Genomic DNA, 21,960 nt, shown 5'->3' with positions numbered 1-21,960 from the left:
TAGTAGGCAAGTCACTTAACCTGTCCTGGTCTCGGTTTCGTCATTTGTAAAGCAAAGAAGTTGGACTCGCTCGATCCTAAAATCCCACGAACCAATTACTATCACCCAGGGTAGGGCAGGGCCTCGAAGCACCTGGGGAGCCCAGCTGGCGATTAGCCGAGAGTTCCAGGGACCTCACTCCAGACAAGTCACCCATTAGATAACTGGGAGGAAGAAAAAAGACCGCGTTTTGGAGCTCTTGCGATTTTTTAACAGCCCCCCTCCAAGGTTCACGCAAGCCAGTCCACGTTTGGGTGGTGTCGGGTCCGACTTCTCCTTTTTCCCGTTTCGGTCTGAGTCCCCCCCCAGACACACCCCGAGGAAGGAGAACCCACTCCCCGGCCAGACCAAGGTTTGCAAAGGAAGGTGGAGGAAGGGTCGTCAAAGTTCTCCTCGGTCAACCGCGACCCTAGGCCCTGTTCTCCCTAATAACCGCTACGCTTCTGCTACGTGCTACGTGACTACCGCCGGCCCCCACAGGTCTCCCGTCCCCGGCTCAGGCCTAGGCTAAGCGAGGCGGTCCGGGGTTTCTCGGCCCCGGAGGAGGTGCCCGGCACACAGTAGGCGCTTAGCAGACGTGTGCTGACTGACGGTTTATGGACTGACACAGGTCCCACGCGGAAGGCCCGGGCCCTCCGCCGGCAGACCTCGCCCTAGCCCTCACCCCCCGGTCACTTACCCTCGATTGGGACCTTTGGGGATAAAGCAAGGCACAAAGAAGCCGACGACGCCCCAGAACACGCTCATTACAATGACTGGCACCATAAGGCCCGGGTACGCCATGGCTGCGACGTTCCTTCCACAGCCCGGCTCCCCTCAGCAGAATCGCTCCGGGCCCAACCAGGAAGTGTCAACAAAGAACCCCGTGACTGAACCAGGCCCAGCCCCCTCCCCTAGGTGCGCACGCGCACACCGGCCAATCCCGGCCCCGTTCACATGACGTGGGCGGGACTCGTCGCTGGTTTTGTAGGGCCGCAGAACTTAAGTTTTGCCCCCAGCTGCTCAGCCTCGGGAACTGCAACCTCGAGGCTGGATTACAACTAAAGGGCTTGTTCGTGTGTGTGGATTTATATTTATATGTGTTATGTATTTATATATGGGTGTGTATCTATTTTTTTTAAAGAATGATACTATTACATATGAACGGGCAGTTTTCAGAAGAAGAAATCAAAGCTATCAATAGTCACATAAAAAATGCTCTAAATCACTAATGATTAGAGAAATGCAAACTAAAATTCTGAGGTACCACCCCACACCTATCACATTGGCTAACATGACAGAAAGGAAAATGACAAATCCTGGAGGGGATGTAGAAAAACTGACAGTAATTCACTGTTGGTGGAGTTGAGAACAGGTCTAACCATTTTAGGGAACAATTTGGAACTATGCCCAAAGGGCTATAAAACTGCATACCCTTTGACCCAGCAATACCATTACTAGGTGTGTATCCCAAAGAAATCAAAAGAAGATGAAAAGGACCTGTATGTACAAACATATTTGTACCAGCTCTTTTTGTGGTGTCAAAGGATTAGAAATTGAGGGGATGCTCACAATTGGGAAACACCTGAAAAATCATGCTATATGATTGTGATGGAATACTTTTGTGCTATAAAAAATAACAAGCAGGAGGGTTTCGGAAAACCCTGGGGAGATTTATATGTTTATATTTATAAGTGATGCAAAGTAAAGTGAGCAGAACCAATAGTTCATTGCACATAGTAACAATATTATAATGATCCACTGTGAACAACTTAGCTAATCTGACCAAGACAATGATCCAAAATAATTACAAAGGACCAATGATGAATTTCTCTGCCTGGAGAGGTGATGAACCCTAAGTACAGACTGAAGCATACTTTTTAAATTTTATTTTGCTTTTTTTGTTCTTTTGCAACATGGCTAATGTGGAAATGTTTTGTGTGACTTGATATGTATAATCAATATTGCTTGCCTACTTAAAGGGTGGGGGAGGGACAGGAAGAAGGGAAAGAATTTGGAACTCAAATTAAAAAAAAATCAATGTTAACATTTTCTTACATGTAATGGAGAAATATTTAATGAAATGAACAAAAATATATTTAAAAAGAATAAGACCATTAGGAAAAATTCCTATAGATGTTTTAAGATGCTATTAAATTTGACTAACAAAATTTGATGCCCATTCAATGTTTACAACTTCCATGCCTAACTACCTACATTATCTTTGCCTTGAAATCACTTTTAACTAGTGCTCCTGTTTCTTCTTTTAATAAGTTTTCACAGAGGAGGGAAGCCTGCCTTATTAGTTCATTTCAAAAACAATTATTTATTAAGTGCCTGCTATGTGCCAGGCACCTTTTAAGCACCAGGGATACAAACGTAACAGTGAAAAATCACAGCCTTCAAGAATCTTACATTTGGGGAAGGGGAAAGATACAAAATGCAGAGAGGAGTAAACACTATTTGGTGGGAGGGGTACCAATGAGGGAATCAGTGAAGGCTTTCTGAAGGTGTCCTTTGAGCTGACCTTTGAAAAGAGTTAGCTAAGGATTCCAAAAAAGTGTAGGTGGTCAAGGAGCTCATTGCCAGGGAACCAGCTAGTGTGCGAAGGTATAGAGATGGGAGATGGAGTATCTATCATGTGTGAGGAACACCAAAAAGACCAGTCTGGCTGTATTGAAGAGTATGGGAAGTGGAGTGATATATAACAAGGTTGAAAAGGCAGGTTAAACAGAAGAGGGGTGCAGCTAAAGCAATACTTGGGGGAAACTTCATATTTCTAAACATATATCAATAAAAGAGAAAAAGGGCAAATCAATTAATTGGTCACGTAACTAAAAAAACTAAAATAAGTGAAAAATTCCCAATTAAAAACCAAAATAGAAACCCTGAGACATCAAAGCAATTAATAAAATCAAAAGCAAAAAAAAAACAAACCCATTGAACTAATAAAAGTTAAACAGTCAAGCTTACAGACAATAGCCATCACAGTTTTATTGAGTTGTATGGGGTGATGTTTGCCGACCTGCGTTTTAAAAATAGGAGATGGAGGTAAGGGGTGCCAGGAAGGAAGACAGAAGCAGTAAAACCTGGCATATAGATTAGACTTGGGAAGTGTATGAGAACAAAGAGGAGAGGATAACCCCTAGATTATGAAACTAAGTAAAGATAGTGATAGAAATAGGGATGTTAGGGAGATTAGCTTTGGGAGGGAAGACAATTCCCTTTTTTGAAATTTTAAATGAGATGCCTTTGGGACTTCCCTGCAGGTAACAGATGTGGCACTCAGGCTCAGGAGATGTAGATTTGGGAGTCATCTGCATCCCATAAGAGCTCCCCAAGAAGAGAATGTAGAGAGAGAAGGCGGCCCAGGACAGAGCCTGAGATACACACGAGTCAGGGGGTGGGAGAAGGATGATTGTGTAAAGGAGACACAGAAAGATTCTGTCAGACAAGATGAGAATAACAAGGAGGCGGTGTCATGGAAACCCAAGGAGAAAATGTTTGGAAGGAAGAAATGGTAAACATTCCACAGAGAAGTCAAGAAGGATGAGGACTGAGAAAAAGGAAAGATTGGATTTGGCAAAATAGGGATCATTTGTGACCATGCAGAGACCTTTTTCTAGGAGTGTGGCTGTGAAAAGGAGAGAGAGAGGCTTTTGCCTCGAGGAATTCGAGTTGAATGAAAAAAAATTGCTAAGAACAATGAGAAAAAGGGGCAGTTAAGTGGTACAGTGGATAGAAACAATGAGCCCTGGAGTCAGGAGGACCTGAGTTCAAATCTAACCTCAGACACTTACTAGCCCTGTGACCCAGGGTAAGTCACTTAATCCTGACTGCCTCAGAAATGACAAAAACAATGGCAAAGAGAAAGTCCACCTGATCCTCTTAGGCTGGAGCAAAAGAAGGGATGAAATTGAGGTGACCTGAAGTGACTAACTGGGGAAGAGAGGTCTTGAAATACGACCTCAATTTTTTTTTGGTGATATATGAGTTAAGGCTATTGGTTAATAAGGAAGGGAGCTGGAGTGGTATAAGTGATTTGAAGAGAAAAGGAATAGTTGCTTTGAGAATGAAAGAGAAAGTTAATTGGACAAAATCAGAGAATTGGCATGCAGCAGTGAACACCCAATTAAGATCAGATAATATATATCTGTAGCAAAGCCCATAAGGCTAGTTTTGTGACATCCTCCCATGTCATTTGGCAGCACTGGTGAGTAGGAACAGAGAAAATGGATGCTGTATATCATCAGAGTTGGGGTTTGGTAAAGAGAAATACAGCAACAGGACAACGGAGTCAAGGATTAGAGGGCAGGGGACAATGTAAAGTTGGCCTAGTTAAGTACAAAGGCAAGATTTTGAAGGGTGGAAAAGTAAACAGAACAGGCTAATAGCCTGGCAGGGGTATTGTGATGTCTGAGCAGATGACTTCTAAGGTCCCTTCCAGTTCTAAGGTCTCTCAGTATTTATTTGCTTGAAACTGGCCCCTACAAAAATATGAAATCTGGTCACAAGTAGGAAGGACATAAGCATTTACATAGCAACTACTATGTGCCAGGCACTATACTGAGTGTTTTACAAATAGTATCTCATTTGAGCCTCATGCAATCCTGGGAAGTTGGTACTGTTATGATCCCCATTTTACAGATAAGAAAACTGAGACAAAGAAGTTGTGACTTGCCCACGGTCACACATCTGAAGCTACATTTGTACTCGGGTCAGTTGTAATTCCAGGCCTAGCACTCTATCCACTGTACTACTTAGCCACCTCTAGTATTCATTCAAAATTTAAGGAGACAGGGTATTTGACAAGCCTGTTGGAAATCCACATGAATAATCTGCCACATATACAGGCTATAATTCCGAACAAGTCACTTAACCCCTGTGCCCTAAGTAATTCTCTAAGACTACAAATTTTGTTGATCTGTATAGGTAGAGGAAGTTTCCTCACCAGGAGTTCCCTGTACTGATGAAATCACAAGTCCAAACCTAAAAAATAAATCTAAAGATGCAAGGAAGTTTCTTTGCTATTGCTATAATTTCCTCCCATAACCTTAAATGCCAGGATTAGAAGGACAGTTTATTTGCTATAGGCGATAACAATAAGGATCCATTAAGTTTTTGAGCAGATGGTCCTCCCTGTGCATTAGAAATCTGGCAGCTAGCAAATAAAGACGGTTAGGAGGCCACGATAATTAAGAGTCATAATGATATGAGACATCATATGGCCAAGTGCTAAATGGAGGATGAACTCAGTGATCTCTAACCCACTTGGTCTTCTCTATTTTCTGAACTGTCAACATTTCCTAAACTCAGGATCATAAGACCATAGACATAAAGCTGAAAGGGATCTGAGACATTTAAACCGACCTGAATGAGGAAACTGAGGGCCTGAGAGATTAATTCAATTAAGATCTCACAATTAAGATCGCACACAAATGGTAGGGCCAAGATTCAAACCCACTTCCTGAGTCTATACCCCTTGATCTCCAATTAGGGAAAAGCAATCCCCTCCCTCCCTTACTCTCAAAACAATCTAACACTTTGTCTTCAGGTCTCTAATTTGTGCTCTTAACTCTTGCCTAATCCCACCATACTATTCATTACCTAAGAAGGCCTAGAGTAATAATGACTGACTTTTGAGAAGTAAAAGTCTAGAAGTGAAGATACCTAGATTTTTCCTCATTGATTCTGTTTCACAGTCAGTGACAAGCAGAAAATATTTATTTTTTCCTTATAAACCTTGAATGTGAATAATCAAGGTTGGACTAGTAATAGAAGGTGCTTGGAATATATTTGCTGAATTTAATTTGTGGTTAAGTGAATCAGAAACAATTATTTGAACTCTACATTTAAAAATGTTTTTTGGTGGGTAGGGGAGTTACATCAGTAAGGTTTAGGAGTACTGTCATTGCAGATGGTCCAAAGACTTAAACAATTCTACATTTTCTTGTCCTGGATTGGCCAATAGCTCCCTCTATCAGTCAGTCAATAAAACTTTATTTCACACTCAACAATCGACACCTATTTACTAGAGGGTCCTACAAAGAGGAAAACACAGGAGAATAGTCCCTGCACTTGATTTGGCTTGGAGAGCTGGAACAAATCTACATAAAATGAGCAAAGGGACACTTATGAGAATCCTATAGAGAAGTGCTGAGAATAGAACAATGTAAATGAAAATCATACACTACTCATTTCCAATATTCAGCCCTGGGAATCAAGGTAAGTGTGCCCACCATGTTCTGGGTACACAAAAAAGGCAAACTGACAGAAGTGTAATACTAGCAAGTAACCCTTCTTCTACTGTTATAAAGCTATTAAAGCAACAGTTCAAGCTCAAAAGGATTCACCAATCCATCAATTCATAGATTCAGAATGTTAAGAGATAGAAGAGCTCTTAACTCAATTAGTCAAAAAGCATCTATGAAGAGCTAATTATGTGCCAGGCACCGTGACGGACACCAGGGATATACAAAGGCAAAAAAGAAACAGTCCCTACTCTCAAGGAGTTTACATTCTTGAGAGAGTGGGAGATCAAGAAAAGGCTTCATGTAGAAAGTAGCACTTCAGCTCTCAGGTGGACCATGTCATCTGGGCAGATGGCAAATGTGCTGTCCTCCTGGCACTGGGTAGTCTACTTAACCTGAGCTACTCAGGAATTCCTCTTTCATTCCCTCCATCACAGATAAAAGCCAGGCTTTGGCTGATAAATCTCTGTAACGTCCCCGAGGGACAGTACAAAATAGGATAGGTACGTGGTCCCTGAGGGATGAGTACCTGGCCAAGTTCAGAACTGCCTTCATTTGATGCCGACCGGACAGCTGACCAAGCAAAGTATCTAGGACTCCACCAAAAAAAACCCCAAAAAACAACAGGCCATTTGTGTCCAATTATTACAGATACTGATAGATCATATTGCAGAAGACCCGTACCACCCAGAGCCACATAATTTTTATAGAAATATTTTTAAAAATTAAAAGCTTCAAAAAAAATCTGAGCTGTGTATAATCCAGTGTCACATACAATAGTTTGTCCTGTTCGTATCTGTTGACGTTTGTCAATTCTTCTTAAAAAGGATTCTGTCCAATGAATAAAACAATTACATAATTTGTTGATTTGTATTAGGTATGACTCATGGATAAATGTCTTAAGCTTCCAGAGCTAACACGAACAAAAAACTATACGTGCTTTTGTGTAACTACCACAGACAAGGATATTACTGATTTCTAACAGTTAAGTCTATGAGTTTGAGCAAGTATTCAATGGCAGCCTGCCTTCCCAATAAACCTCCAAAGCACTTGAGCCTCAATGCAAAGCTTTCCAAAACAATACAATTAAATCTCTCAAGTCAGAAGGGCGCTCCTTGTCTAAATCAAGTCCAGAGAATGAATAATTGAAAAATAACCTTGTTTAATAGCATCTGAGGGTCAGGCCTCACTACCAGTGTTTAATCTGGTTTGCTACATAGTCCCCTCACACAGACCCTCCCCTCCAGCTCCTCCAGAGCCCCAGGAACACACGGTGTGACTCCTGCTTGTATCCCCTCTCCTATCTAAATCCTCCTCTTCCTCACAAGTTACGGCTCTTTTGTGAACCTCCCTTGACTCATACCGGGGATCTCCTCCTCCGAGGTCACCACTGGCACCCTACGGCACACGTGCCACACGCACTGTACCGCCCTCACTTACCTGTCCCTAGCGTCTACCCAGTTTTATGATTACAGTGTGTTGGGAGTCCTGCTCCTTCCCTCCTTTAGTTCCTGTCTATGGAGAAGACAGGGGGCTTTTTAGGAAAGTTACGGTAAGATGTAAAGAGCCTCCCTCCAGTCAAGGGAAGCCAGAGAAAAGGAAAACAAAATAAAGGAAAAAGAGTAATTTGCATTTATACTGCAATTTTACTAAACCCTTTCATCACAGCCTTGAAGTAGATAGTCCAAATGATATATCTCCATTTAACAGATGAGGAAACAGGATCAAAGATTAAATGACGTGCTCAAAAGTACACACCGGCTAGTGGGGGAGCAGTCACAAACTCGGGCTTCCCAAAGGCTAGCACTCAAACATGGCCCTCAGTCACCTGCTGGGGGTGGGATAGGGATGAGCTTCAGGGACTTGCTGACTTATTACCCTAAATTATCCACTGTAAAAGGTCACCTGTCTCAATCCTTGATGCAGGCCCTAAATAGAGGATATTGGTCCTCCTGTGCATCTCATAAGGCCTTGTATTTAGGGAAGCAGTCACTAGCCTCTTCCTAACAGACAACAGCAGCATCTAGCTCAAAGAGCTGTTAAGTCCCAATGAAGTAACATGTATAGTGCTTTGCAAAGCACTGTCCAAGTGCTAGCTATTATCCTTCCTACCAGTTGTTTCACTGTTAATATCAATCCTAATTGCCCAAATCCTTCTTGCAAAAGGAGAACTAAAGAGGTATATTGCCCCTATCTACAGCAAGGCTTCCAGGCATAATAAACCTTTCAATCTCGAACAGTTTGGCTTGAAAAGAAAGCACAGGAACCCACTAGGATTTCTGATAGGAAAAAAAAAAGTCAACAGTAGGAGTATTAGGTGAGGTAGCTGGCGGCTCAGTGAAAATAGCACTGGGCCCAGAGTCAGGAAGACCTGAGTTCAAATACAGCCTCAAACACTTCCTTATTGCCTGGCAAAATGGATCCACTGGAGAAGGAAATGACAAACCACTCCGGTACCTTTGCCAAGAAAACCCCAAATGGGGTTACGAAGAGTCAGATAGACTGAAGTGACTGAACAACAACAAAGGCATTAGGTACTCATGGCAAATATAAACATAAAAGCTGGGTTAGTATGAAATTTGATTTTATACACCTGGACCCTGGAAGAAAGACACTGGATGATCAAAGTCCAAGGCAAAGATTCACATTACATAAAAAGAATTCCTGGCTGAACTCAAGTAATACGAAAACCTATTTCCTCCACTAATAATTAGAAAACCAGCTCAACATTTTACTAGGTTAATGTTTTCCACACAAAAACAGGTAATACTCATCTTGATTCCTACTTCTGAGTCTTCCTCTTATGAGTGGACAGTAGCCAATCAAGACAGTAACTTTTTGCAGATGCAGCCAACTTTTCTGACTTCTCTACCATGCCCCTAGTATAATCACTGGAAAATCTCATCCTGCAACATCCAATCAGCCTTGTTACTCACATCGGATCCGTACCCTCTGTCCCTTGTCCCCCACAGGTCGGACATCTCAATTCTCACCTGAATAAACACATTTCGAATTTCTTGACTTTTCCACCTTTCTATGTGTCTATTCCAACTCATTTTCAGTTATCTTTTGTGTAGTCTTCCATTAGATTGTAAGCTGCTTAAGGGCATTGACTTTCATATTTCAATCCCCAGGGTACTTATTGTAGTAGGCACTTTTATCAAAGTTTACTAACAACTGAGATGGACCCATAGTAACATGCTGTCACTACATTATCTCAAGGACAAATATTACTAAACCCAGGTTACAGACTAGGAAACAGTTGGAAAGACTGACCTGTTATTGTCAACGTGTTATTACATGGGGAAGTTTGGACCATAATCCAAATCTTGTGACTACAGTCCAGAGCTCCTTCCACTATGCCACTATACCATAGTATCCTAAAGGAACCTCAAAAAATAGTAAGAATGAATAAAGTAGGTTAAGGAACTAGGAAATGAGGTAGACGTAAGCATCAAGGACTGAGGGTGCGGGTGTTGTCCTGGCCCTTGCTACTAGCAAAAGGGAAGACAATGTGATAGGAGACAGGACAGGAGCAAGAAGCATAACTGCTATGACTCAATCCTTGCTACTTGGCTGTTTTATGCTTTCAAAAAGACGTGTGAACAAAACATTGTTCAAACAGACCAAATGACAATGGAAGAGGGAACAGGTAGGAGGGACTTTAAAATGAAACAAATTTCACTTGCAATTTAAAATTCCACTTTTTACCCAGGAAATCATAAGCCAAATTGTAAAAGGATTTAGGGATCTTTGTGTAAATAATAAACCAAGAAGAGAAACAGCACCTACCAATGCAATTACATGTTGACAATGCTTTCCCAAAGAGTACACATAACACTTATGCTTCAATTTTCATTTTTAATAACAACTGTACAACAGACCATTTTATTCTTGCATCTTTTCAATGGTTTCTTCTTTATATTTGCCCTTCTCCTTTCCAACTTGTCGGGATTTGGCTTTACGTTCAAGAATCTTTTTGCGATCTTTGTCCAGTTTTAGTCTGGTGATAACTACCTGTTTAAAAAAAAAAATAAGAAAACAAATATTCCTTCAACTTAAGACAAAATTCATGCCAGGAATGACATTAGAAAACTTAAGGTTCTAAAAGCTTCCAGAATGCAGCACATTTGATTCTACAGCCTCTCCCACAGGGACTGTAGATAGTTACTCTCTCTAAAAGGGAATACAATCTTGAGTGCTTGCTGTTTACTGTCATTCTGGAAAGACTCTTAACTGTGATGTCTGTAAAGAGTCTATGAGAGGACAGAAAGAAAGGACCTAAACGACTTCTTTCCTAAATGGCTTTAGCTATGTTGTAAAAACACATTATGATGGAAATTCTTGATGACAGACTTTAACTAGCACCCTGAGAGCTGAGCAGGGCAACAGCGATTCCAGAACTAACCAGCAACAGCCCAGTAGGACTCATTAGAGGTAACTGGCTAGGATTGTTCTCAGAGCTGACACATTAATTACTTACATCCTTGTTTTGTTATTGTCACATGGTGAATAAATTCTAGAGCCAGTAACTTCTGTGTTTAAGCCTAGGAGACTACAGAGTTTGACAGAGATAAACAAAAGTTTATGGGGAAAAATGTTTCTCTAGGTTTTACTTTAATATATAGGTAAGGTCTCAAAGCTAACTGGCTGATTAGTATGACATAATTGTAATAATTAATAAGGAAATTATCAGCATATATCCCATATATCCCAAGAATGAAGAGAATGAATCAGAAGCAGGGAAAGGGGACCATATTAAGTAGCCTACACTGGGGGTTGTCAAATCTAAAATCCTGTTATACTCAATATGAGTTTCTAATGGGGGTGGGGGTGGGGGTAGGGTGGGGAGGGCCAGCAGTGTGGTGCCCTGGACAGAGATCTGGCCCAAGTGTGAGATAGCACAGTGGATGGAGTGCTAGGCCTGGAGTCAGGAAGACCTCAGTCCAAACCTGGCCTCAGGGAGACTAGTAGTGTGACTTTGGGGAAATCACTTAACTTATGCTGGCTATTATTAAGACCTGGGTTCAAGTTATATCTCTGCCATACTAGACATGTCACCACAAATGCAAGGTATTTCCCTTCCCTACTCTCCAAAACTGTAAGTTACAAAGCTGCTGATGTACACTGGTGGGGAGAATTCCTCACACTGATGAGATCATAGGGCTGGGCAAAAATAAGAGGCACTGAACAATAATTTGCCTCCAACACAGCATTCCAAAACTTTCAAATTAAGGTCTAGCGACTAACTTTATTGACTTTCCCAAAATACAACTTCCCTTGTGTCCCATTCCTTAGGGTATGAAGTAAGGACAGCAAGGCAAGCTAATAGCTGAGTTCTGTTTCAGTAAATTATAAACTGGGAACATCTTCTGTTCCACCATGCTAAACAAAATTACAAAAATCCATTCTGTTGCACAATTGTCCCTTCTCTAGTTACTCCTCTACTCCCACACTGATTGTCTCTCAATTTTGAGAGAAAAACAAGAGTCTTAAAAGCTGTACAGCAGTCTCCACTTCAGAAGGCTTTTTTTTCTATAGACTAAAGACAACAATGTTAAAACCCAAGACACTGATCTTGTTATGAAAAAAAAGTAGAACCACAGGCTTTTTGACTTAGAAGACACCTCAGATATGGTACCATCTAATCCAGAGTTCAGAGAGGCCTTGCCCGAGGTCACACAAGACCTTTGTGGCAGAACAAATATTAAAACTTTTGTGTGGCTTGTATCACCATGTCACCATAGTCACTCAGAAGTCATCTATGCCTCCTCCAGCAAGCTACTAATTTCCGTCTCCCAGTCCAAGGACTGTTACAGCAGACTGTTCTCCATTGACTCTCAGAGCAGACACCCCCCCCCCCAATGGGACCCAGAATTCTGGGACTAGGATCTTCCAAGGATGCTGCAAGCCTAGAAATCTCATACTTTCACTCCGGCCTCAAATCCAGGCCCACATTTCCAAATGCTTATCTGGACTTTATGACCTTATGACCTTTATGTCCAACCAAAGCACCAAACTCAACGCATGCAAAACTGAACTCATAGTCTTGGTTTTCTCTAGCCTCTAGTTGGCTCTTCTACGACACTCCTCTCATCAGTCCCCTACTTTCTCTTTCCACCACTATCACCACCTTTCAGGATTCCCTAACCTCGGCCATGACAATCTTATGTTGGGAAAACAGTAACTACAACTCAGCTGACAGGTGATGTGATGTAATCATCCCTGACTTTTACATATGGCATTTTACAGTGTATAACTACTACCACACACATGGGATATTTATAAAAACTCTGCGAGGTAGACAGGAATTACTAGCCTTCATTCTGTAAACAAGGTAGATATATATTAAATGGCCTAGTCCAGATCAGAGGTGGGTCTAAAACTCAGGCTAACCTGAAGCAGGAATACTGCCATTGTACACCTATTCTCAAAGACACAGTTTGGAGTTTTGGTAGGTGTGCCATGAATAGAACTCATACATGCAAATCTCACGGCCCCAACCCTAAGTACTGTGCCAGATTCTTTGTGCCAAAAAATAAACTGTTCTATTAGCAAAAAGTCTAAGAATAACACCTTTCCAGGGACCGAATCCTCAGATAGTAATAATCATGCCACAATTATTGTTACCAGCTAAATCATACCTTACTAGGGTGAATTCCCACATGGACAGTCGTGCCATTAGCTTTTTCTCGTTGCACACGTTCAATGTAGATGACATATTTCTTTCTGTAAACCTGGACTACCTTGCCAATTTGTTGACCTTTGTAGTGTCCACGAACCACCTGTAAATAAAATGAGGAAAAACTCTTATCAACTTCTAATGTATTTAAATCATGATGGTAAGATTAATTATTTTAACACTAAGTTCAGATTCTAATCAAAATCTAAACTGTTTATTCCTTAATAAGGTAAAAACAGGAAATATAATATGAAAAAGAGTACATTCTCAGCCATCAATCTCAGATAGTAAAATATACAACTTTGTTTTAAATTTGATCTGTCATTCGGATCTGAAAAAACAACCACCACCAGTTTTATTTGATTTATTCAGAATCTCATCAGTAGACATTTTTCTTTAAGTGAACGGGAAAAGAATTCCTCAGACTAAGTTTCTGCCTCAAAACTATTCAAAAGCACAGTAAGAGGTACAACTAAACACTAAGCAACTTGAAGGATGATGTCTTATTTTGCTTTGTATCCTCCCATAGCTCTGTGCTCTGCTCACTACTAAGGAACAGAAAAAATGCAGCATGGATTGTAACTGCAACACAAAAAAAAAGGCCACTTCTTTCACTAAATCACTACAAAGTAAAAAGGCCGTTACCAATATACTATGATGCCTCCTTGTGGGCCACAAGCCTCCCAGTCCTTCCTCCACCCAATTGTCATGGATCTTTCTAAAGCACAGGTGTGACCACATTACCCCTCTCCCAGCCAAGAAATCCTAGTGCCTCCCTATCATCTCCAGGATCCAATATAAAATCCTGTTTGGCAACCAAAGCCCTTCTTAACTTTCCCCCTCCCCAACCTTTCCAATCTTCTTACCTCCTATCAATCCCCTCTACACCTACAATTCAATCCAGGGACACTGGTCTCCTTGCTGTTCTTCTAATTCTCCAGACTCCAGGTCTTTTCAGTGATTACAGTATGTATGGAACGTTCGCCTCTCCTAGCTTCCTTTCTACAGGAAGCTATTTCTCGGTTGATTATTTCCAGCTTATCCCATGTATATCTTTTTATACATAGCTGTGTTGTTTTCCCCCATTAGACTATGAGCTTTTTGAGAGACGGGACTGAGTTTTGCCCTTCTCTGTATCCCCAGCTGCTTAGCACAGTGCCTTGCACATAGTTGGAACTTGGGACTGAGTTTTGCCCTTCTCTGTATCCCCAGCTGCTTAGCACAGTGCCTTGCACATAGTTGGAACTTAATAAATGCTTACTGACTCTGTCATGAGCAGGTGATTATGCTCAATGCTTTGGCAGAACCAATGCAAACTCTGGCGTGTCCTACCAAGCTGAAAGGTTTCAATCGATGGATTCTGCAAGGGCCATTCCAACTAATTTGAAGAGGCTAATCACGAAAGCCTGGCCACTAGATGAGTAAGTTTTTCTGGCCACAATAACTCATGGCAATATGGAAGGTTTACCATTGGTATCCTTTTAGGAACCAAAAAAAAAAAAAAGTATAAGTCCTCCTGAAGTATTAAAGATGGAAAGACTGTTTACATTGACTGTACAATCTACAGAAGCCATTCCTCAGGTTGAAAAGCAGTTGTGCCTCCTTCAGAAGCACCTGGAATACATCCAGCAGACGACTTTTTGAAGAAATTTAATAAACGGCCACTGTCAACAAGAATCAAATTTGAAAACTTAAATTACTGACAATTTTCAAAAGCCAAATCCATAAAGGACTTCCAGGAATACAAAGCACCTCAAATAGTCTTCTACTTGCAAAAATGGCAGGCCACCACTTGCACTCATCTCAAACATCTGAACCAGTTTACAAAAGTCCCTGAAAGAAAACTAGCTTCCACTAACATCGACCTGAAAACATCTAGGCCCCTTAATTATAACTTATCCCTGTTGGACAAGCCTGCCTTCAAGTGTCCTCTTGCAGAGAGCTGATGATTATACTACTCTAAAGATATTAATATTATATCGTGTCACACGACGTAATTACTTAATGCATGTTGTCATTACGTTGCATATTTATTACATAGTGCGCATATAGGTGACCTATAACGAAGTTATTACACATCCGATAACGTAATTAGTTAATGTAGTGGCATCAGGTGATAACAAGAGTTCCCACTTCCACGATGACCTCAGGGGGCCCCCCACGCTCCCGCACGCACCTGGACCTCGTCGTCCTTCCGGATGGGCATCGAGCGGACGTTGTACTTCTGCCTGAGCTCCTTGGACAGCGGGGACGACATGATCTTGCGCCGGATGTGCGAGGGCGCGTTGAAGTGCCTCTTGCGGTTCTTGCTTCGGTCTGAGGTCACGAACGGATTGAACTTCATTTTGGCTAAAAAAAGGGGGGGGCAAAAGGAGGGAAATAAAGATTCCGTCCGCGGCTCTTTCACGTTCACCCCACTACCCCATGGGGCAGGTGTCACTCCGCCCGTGACACTGGGGAAGGAGCTGGCGCGCCTCCGGCCTCTGCACCGGGCGGGGTCTTCATCTCAGACGGGGCCGAGAGCAGGACTCCCCTCCCACCCCCATTCCCCTCGCGCGACGGGCGAGCGGTGGCCGGAGCGGCCGGCCGCCGGCAGGAGGTAAAGGGGAGACAGACACTCACCGAGCTGGACCACCCGAAAAAGAGACACGTGCGCCGCCCGGTACCGGAAATCTAGCCTTCTCCACATCCGGCGGCGCGGAGGAAAGAAGGGCCGAGTCACCGACATCCGGCGGCCTCGGCGCGAGCGTCGCCACCGCGTGGTTCCCCGGAGCTACTGCAGCCCTGGAGGCCAACGGAGGCTCCGGCCCGTAGAGGCATTGAACGTGCGTGCGTGCGTGTCCGTCAGAGCTGTCAGTGCAACAACCTTTTTTTAAAATGAAAAAAAAAAATTTAAAAACAGCTTCACGATCACGTGCTACAATACAAGTTGGGGACAGAGGAAGCTTTGGAGTCACAAGGCTCCGGTTCGCATTTCGATTCTGATGCTTACTGGCTGTGCGATCTTGGACAAGTCATTTAACCTCCCTGAGCCTCCATTCTGATCAGTAAAATGAGATTAGGTTAAGCATCCTCCGAAGTCCTATCCATCGATATTAGCTAACACTTATTAAGTGCGGACTATGTATCCTAAGGCCTTTACAACAGGACAACCCATTTTATAGCTGAGGAAACTGAGGTGACCAGCGGGTAAGTGACTTGCCCAGGGTCACACAGCTAATTAGGGCGCTATTATCCCCATTTTTGGGGGGGGGGGGTTCGGTCACTTTCAGTCGTGTCTGACTCCTCCTTGATCATTTGGGGTTTTCTTGGCAAAGACACTGGAGCGGTTTGCCAATTCCTTCTCCGGCTCATTTTACACATGAGGAAACTGAGGCAAACAGGGTGAAGTGACTTGCCCAAGGTCATAAGTGTTTGAGGAGACATTTGCATTCAGGAAGATGAGTCTTTCTGACTCCAGGCCTGATGCTGTATCGACTGCGCCACCTAGCTGCCCAACTCTATATCATAATAGAAATTCAAATGGATACATTTAAAAATCATTAAAATAACAATAATAAACCCATGATGTCAAACATAACACATTTTATGAAAAATAACTACATTTCCCCCCAAAATATTTAGTGATAAGAGTGGCATTGTTTTAAATATTTTTGCAAATCTCTTTGATGTCCAGTGCTGGCACATACCAGGTACTCAGTAAATGTTTATTGATTATTTGATCGGTGTCTGACAATAGAAGATAGCTGGATTCTTATATCTGCTTCTGCATTCAATCTGTTGGAATATGTTGTTTCAGTTGAAGTGAATGAAGAAAATCAGGCTTCACATAAATATGTAGTTGGAAAAAGGGGGTGTATTTGGATAGGTAAATAACAGCTTAGTATTATGAAGATAGTTTTGACCTCCTGGTCTTACCTCTTGAAAGGGTTGCCAGGAACCCCTGATCACACTTTGAGAACTGCTAATCTATGGAAATACACAGAGATCAACAAGGACGGGACAAGACTGGGGAACCACCAGTAAAAAGTAATGAGACTACATTTTAACTGTGACAAAAAGTGCTCAAATAATGTTGGAAATGACTAAGCTATTTAGGCAGGCTATTTACACTATTTAGTGTAGGAAAGAACTTACTAGTCTAGGAGTCAGGAAGTTCAGTTGTTTTCAGTGTGCCTGACTCTTTGTGACCCTATTTGGGGTTTTTCTTGGCAAAGATACTGGAGTCGTTTGCCATTTCCTTCTTCAGCTAATTTTACAAATGAGGGAACTGAGGCATACAGGATTAAGTGACTTGCCCAGGGTCACACAGCTGGTAAGTGTCTGAGGTCAGATTTGAACTCAAGAAGAAGGAGTTTTCCTGGTTACAGGCCTGATACTCTTCACTTTACCACCTAGCTGCCCCAGGAGTCAGGGAACCTGGGCTTGAGTCCTTAACCTTCTACTACCTAAGCGTGTAGGTAAGTCTTTGTCTCTCTAGGACTGGGTTTTATTCTCTAGAAAATAAAGGGAATAGATCCCTTTCCTACAACAGCAATCTATTGGTGAGCCAGCCTGAAGGGAGGGTCTCTAAACTCACAACAGAGCAGAGAGAAAGTGACCTTCAGCTAGTAGGTACTTTCTGAAAATTTAGCTGAAGGAAGGTGATGTTTTATGGAGCTTGAGATTTTTCTAGATGTAGGGAGACAATGTGGTTTTGCCCAAATTTTGTGCCAGCTGAACACTGAGCAAAAGTCTAGGGTTTTGTGGCTGGTAGATAAACATAATAAAGGAAAGAATGTGGGCCAAGAGGGTGGAGGGCACAACCTCTTATTCTTACTTGACTTCATTTACATGCTAATTAAGAAGAGGAATTTGGGAATAAGCTGAGCTTCCTGCCCCTCTGCCTATGTACCCATTCTTTGGGATTTGGAGGCAGAATCGCTGAAGTGGGCTTTGGTGGGCTTGAGATCCTCTTGGGGGGAGGGAGGGCAGCGAGTTAAACAGGAATTATGAGGAGATTTTCAAACCTAAATTAGAGAGTACTTCGAGGCAATGGACTTTGAATTAGCAGCAGGTACAAACAGGGAAAAAGATAAACTTGGAATCCACCTGAGGTGGAACACTAAATAGCTTTTGTTAGCTAGCTGTTGTTCATTTCTTTTAACTTTTCTTTTATGGACTAAGACAGGTCGTCCGGTCTGTCAGAAGGCGCTTTTCTGGTCACCACACCTTCCACTGAGAAGAGAAAATGACCCTGAAGAGCTAATTGCCAGAACAGAATAGTACAGATTACAGATGAGCTCACTGGCCATAAAGCCACCAGAAAGATCCAGCAAAGAGTGGTAAGATCGTGAGAGATGTTACTCATTTTGCGGTGCTGAAGACATGAGTTGCTTTGGCCACCAAGGTCCTTTTCTTTCATTTTTCCTTCTGATCATCTCCTCCCCCATCCCGCCGCCTCCGCATCCCCCCCCCCCCCAAACTCCCTATGGCCTTGAGGAGCAAATAGGCTTGCTCTGTTTGGCATTCAAAGCCCTTTATAAACTAGCCCCTCCTACCTTTCCAGGCTTCTTAAGCCTTATTCCCCCCTTCTCCCCCACTTACTTTTCAGTCCAGTGACACTGGCCTCCTAGCTGTTCCATGAACAAGACGCTCATCTCTGGCCTTTGGGCTTTTTCTCTGTGGCTGGCTGCCGGGCCCATCAAGCTCCCCTCCTCTCCTCAGTTCTACCTACTTACCTCCCTGGCTTCTTTTAAATCCTAACTAAAATCTCGCCTTCCCTAAGCCCTATTAATTCCAGTGCCTTCTCTCTGTTGATTATTTCCCATCTGTCCTGTTTATAACTTGCTTTGTATATATTGGTTCGATTGTCTCCCCAATTAGTTTGTAAGCTCCTTGAGTCAGAGCAGGGACTGTCTTTTGCCTCTTTTTGTATCCCTAGCACTTACGACAGTTCCCGGCACATAGTAGGTGCTTAATAAATGTTTAAGTGATTGATTGAAGGTATGCCAGGCTGGTCACATCGTTCAAATGCCAAACATTTGACTTAACGACTTTTACGGAGAATTCACACAAGGTAAGCGTTTACAGTGAGGGCAGAAGCGATATAAGGATACTCTCAGAGTCTTTCTGAAGAACTTTAGAATTGTGTGACATGGGAGACACTGGCACAGGACTGCCTAGCATGACATGCCCAAATCAAAGAAGGCACTGTGTTCTATGAGTAAAGCAGACTTACTGTGTTTTAGGAATGAAGCAGAATTGCAGTGGCTCAAAAGAAATGTGAAATGAACAAATTTAGAGACATCTCCACTCCAAATGTTCATATGGACTATTTGTGCCTGACCTGTGGCAGAGCCTTCTGAGCTTGTATTGGTCTGATCAGCCATAGTCAGACACACTTGTGCCTTGACCCCAATATAATGATATCATTTTGTTCCTCTTCTAAATTGAAGGACAACAACCGACCAGCCAACCAGCCAGCCAGGCACTGTGCTAGGTGCTGTTGCTGTTTGTCCTTTCTTCTCAAAGAGGACCATGACATCAGGAAGGTGATGTCATCACTTGCAAGTGAATTGGATTTAAGTGAGACAGGGCTGTGCAAAGTCACCAGCCTCACTCTCTCCTGCAGAGCCATCTGGGTGCAGAGGCAAGATATAGATCAGGACGACTGGAGATGGCCCAGGATGCTGTGGGAGACCTTGGCCTTTTTAAGCTAAGGTATTTCTCAAGGTCTTAGTTTGTCTGAGACAACTCCCATTCAATGATTAAAGCTAGGTGAAAAATGAGTCAAAGAATGACCTCTTTTACCTAGTCCAAAAAAAATCAGTCTTGCAGGGGAAGACCCTCCCGATTTCTGGCCCAAACAAAAACAATTGCAATTTATGCTCACTCTGAGTCATCAAAGCTGAGGATACAAAGAAAAGCACAGAAATTTTTGCTCCCAAGGAGCCAACAGTCTAATGTGGGGAGAAGACATAAAATGAGTAGGGCACAAACAAGCTACATAGTAGATAAAAAGGAGACAATTAACAGAGGGAAAAAAAAACATATTAAGAGAGATCAGGAAAAGCTTCTTTTAGAAAGTGGGATTTTATCTGGGACTTGAAGGAACAAAGAAAGGGTAAAACCCTATAAGATCCTTTCCCCCAAGGATGGCCTTAGGGTCTGAAAGATCTGGGTTCGAATTCTACTTGTGACATGTGCTGACAATGGGATCCTGGAGTTAAGAGATAAACCTTTAACCACTCAGTGCCTCAGGAAACTCTTTAAAATTATAAATTGCAGAACAGTTTCCAGTCTGCATTGGTAGGGGTTTCTTTGTCCTACCCAGAAGAAATCAGAGGTGCTGACCAAAAATAAATAATAATAATGGTAAGGTATTTCAGAGTAACTAATTTTTTTTTTTTAAAGCCAAACCCCAAACCTTAGCCACTCCAGCATTTGGAAAAGTACTTAACAAGTACTTAAGTTTTCCTAAACTGTACCAATTTCTCTGTCAGAATTACATAGCTTAGGGGAGGGTTGGGACCTGTAAAATTTTCTGTCTTCCTTTGTGGTTTAAGAACATTAAATCACATTTCTAGGAGATCTGAGGCAGCCGGTGCCAGACTAACAGGGTCCTTGGATTGTCAGAGTTGGAAGGGACCTTAGAGAACATCTCTCCCAATCACACCCAGACAAGAATCCCTTTGGTTTCCCCATCTAAGCCTTGCTTAAAGAGCCCTAGTGGTAAGCAGCCCATTCCAGATATGGATGGCTTTATTTGTTAGGTGGCTGTGCTGGACCTAGACTCAGGAAGACCCGAGTTTAAATTCAGAGGATCAAATGAGATCATCTTTGTAAAAGTGATTAGCACAGTGCCTGGCACATAGTAGGTGCTCTGTAGCCTTTGAACCACTATCTGCCTCAGTTTCCTCATCTGTAAAAAGAGGCTAATAACAACATCTACCTCTAGGGTTGTGGTAAGGATAGAGACAATATTTGTCAAGCACATTGCAAATCTTAAGGTGTTATTTACGTCCTAGCAGTTAGTATTAAATTTGTTTCTTTACTTCTCTCTCCCGACTCCCCGGGCCACCCCAAATTGCTCTTGGTTCTGCCCTTGGGGGCCGAACAGAATAAACCTTTCTCTCTCTTCTACCTAAGAGTACTCTTGAAGACACTTGAAGACTTCTAGCTTTGCTTCTCCTCAGTCTTCTCTTTTCTAGGCTAAATATCCCTAGTTCTTTTAACCAGTTCTCATATGGCATGAATGTCAAGGGGGCTCTCACTGCATTGAGGCAATCCTTTTATTCCCTGCTAATTGATTCCCTGTCTCCTCAGTCCGGGAAGCTATCCGAACCTCTTCTATCCTTCAGACCCCCACCTCTGCTTCCTTTCCTCTTTCAGGAGAGGATTTTGCCTCTTACCTTACTGAGAAAATTGAAGCCGTTGCCTGAGAGCTCCTTCTTCTCCCCTTCTCTTCATCTCAAAACTCCTTAACACTATTCCCTCTATCAAACTGCCTACCATTTTCAGAAGAGGAGAGGAGAGGGAAAGAGGGAGAAATATTCAGAACTTACAATCTTGTAAAAATGAATGCTAAAAATTTTCTTGATATGTAATTGGGGAAAATAAAATACTATTTCAAACAAACAAACAAACCCCAAATGCTATTCCCTAGCTTCTCCTCTTTTCCCTCAGTGTCTAAGTGTTCTGAACTCAACACAATATTCCTAATGACGGTCAAGTACAGAGGGGCTATCACCCGCTTTATCTTGGAAGCTGTGCTCTTCTTTCCTATTGTTGTTCAGTTGTCTTTCAGTCTTGTCCAACTCTTTGTGACCCCATTTGGAGTTTTCTTGGCAAAGATACAACAGTGGCTTGTCATTTCCTTTTACAGCTCATTTTACAAATGAAGAAATGGAGGCAAACAGATGACTTGCTCAGTGTCACACAGTTAGTAAGTGTCTGAGGTTAGATTTGAACTCAGGAAAATGAGTCTTCCTGACTCCAAGCCTGGTGAATTATGGCACCACCTAGCTG

At 42.4% G+C, this 21,960-nt stretch overlaps 2 protein-coding genes across 2 annotated transcripts in view; both read right to left on the bottom strand.

The window, feature by feature from the left end:
* The window catches only part of ATP6V0E1 (ATPase H+ transporting V0 subunit e1), a 46,069-nt gene extending 45,116 nt beyond the window's left edge, over positions 1–953 (bottom strand). The window contains exon 1 of the mRNA XM_036752977.1: positions 719–953. Within this exon, the coding sequence (XP_036608872.1) occupies positions 719–822 (104 nt within the window). The 5' untranslated portion in view covers positions 823–953. The remainder of the gene's footprint in view (positions 1–718) is intronic.
* A 9,163-nt stretch (positions 954–10,116) lies between these two features.
* On the bottom strand, positions 10,117–15,705 carry RPL26L1 (ribosomal protein L26 like 1). The gene is made up of 4 exons (XM_036751275.1): positions 15,574–15,705; positions 15,128–15,300; positions 12,914–13,054; positions 10,117–10,286 (listed from the first exon to the last, which is right to left on the bottom strand). Exons 1-4 carry the CDS (start codon positions 15,677–15,679, stop codon positions 10,158–10,160), a joined length of 549 nt encoding a protein of 182 aa, XP_036607170.1. The 5' UTR covers positions 15,680–15,705; the 3' UTR covers positions 10,117–10,157.
* Between the last annotated feature and the right edge of the window lie 6,255 nt (positions 15,706–21,960).

Source organism: Trichosurus vulpecula, chromosome 3, assembly GCF_011100635.1.
Source record: "Trichosurus vulpecula isolate mTriVul1 chromosome 3, mTriVul1.pri, whole genome shotgun sequence".
Lineage (NCBI taxonomy): Eukaryota > Metazoa > Chordata > Mammalia > Diprotodontia > Phalangeridae > Trichosurus > Trichosurus vulpecula.
Note: the sequence above shows the minus strand (reverse complement) of the source record. Positions and strands in the feature narration are given on the sequence as shown.

Bases quoted from the DNA above. Each gene is read 5' to 3' on its own strand.
- RPL26L1 (XM_036751275.1), bottom strand. From the start codon at position 15,679: ATGTCGGTGACTCGGCCCTTCTTTCCTCCGCGCCGCCGGATGTGGAGA. The intron at 15,301-15,573 runs GTGAGTGTCTGT...CCCTTTTTTTAG, and splicing joins TTTTCGGGTGGTCCAGCTCG to CCAAAATGAAGTTCAATCCG. The intron at 13,055-15,127 runs GTGCGTGCGGGA...TTTTATTTACAG, and splicing joins GGAAGGACGACGAGGTCCAG to GTGGTTCGTGGACACTACAA.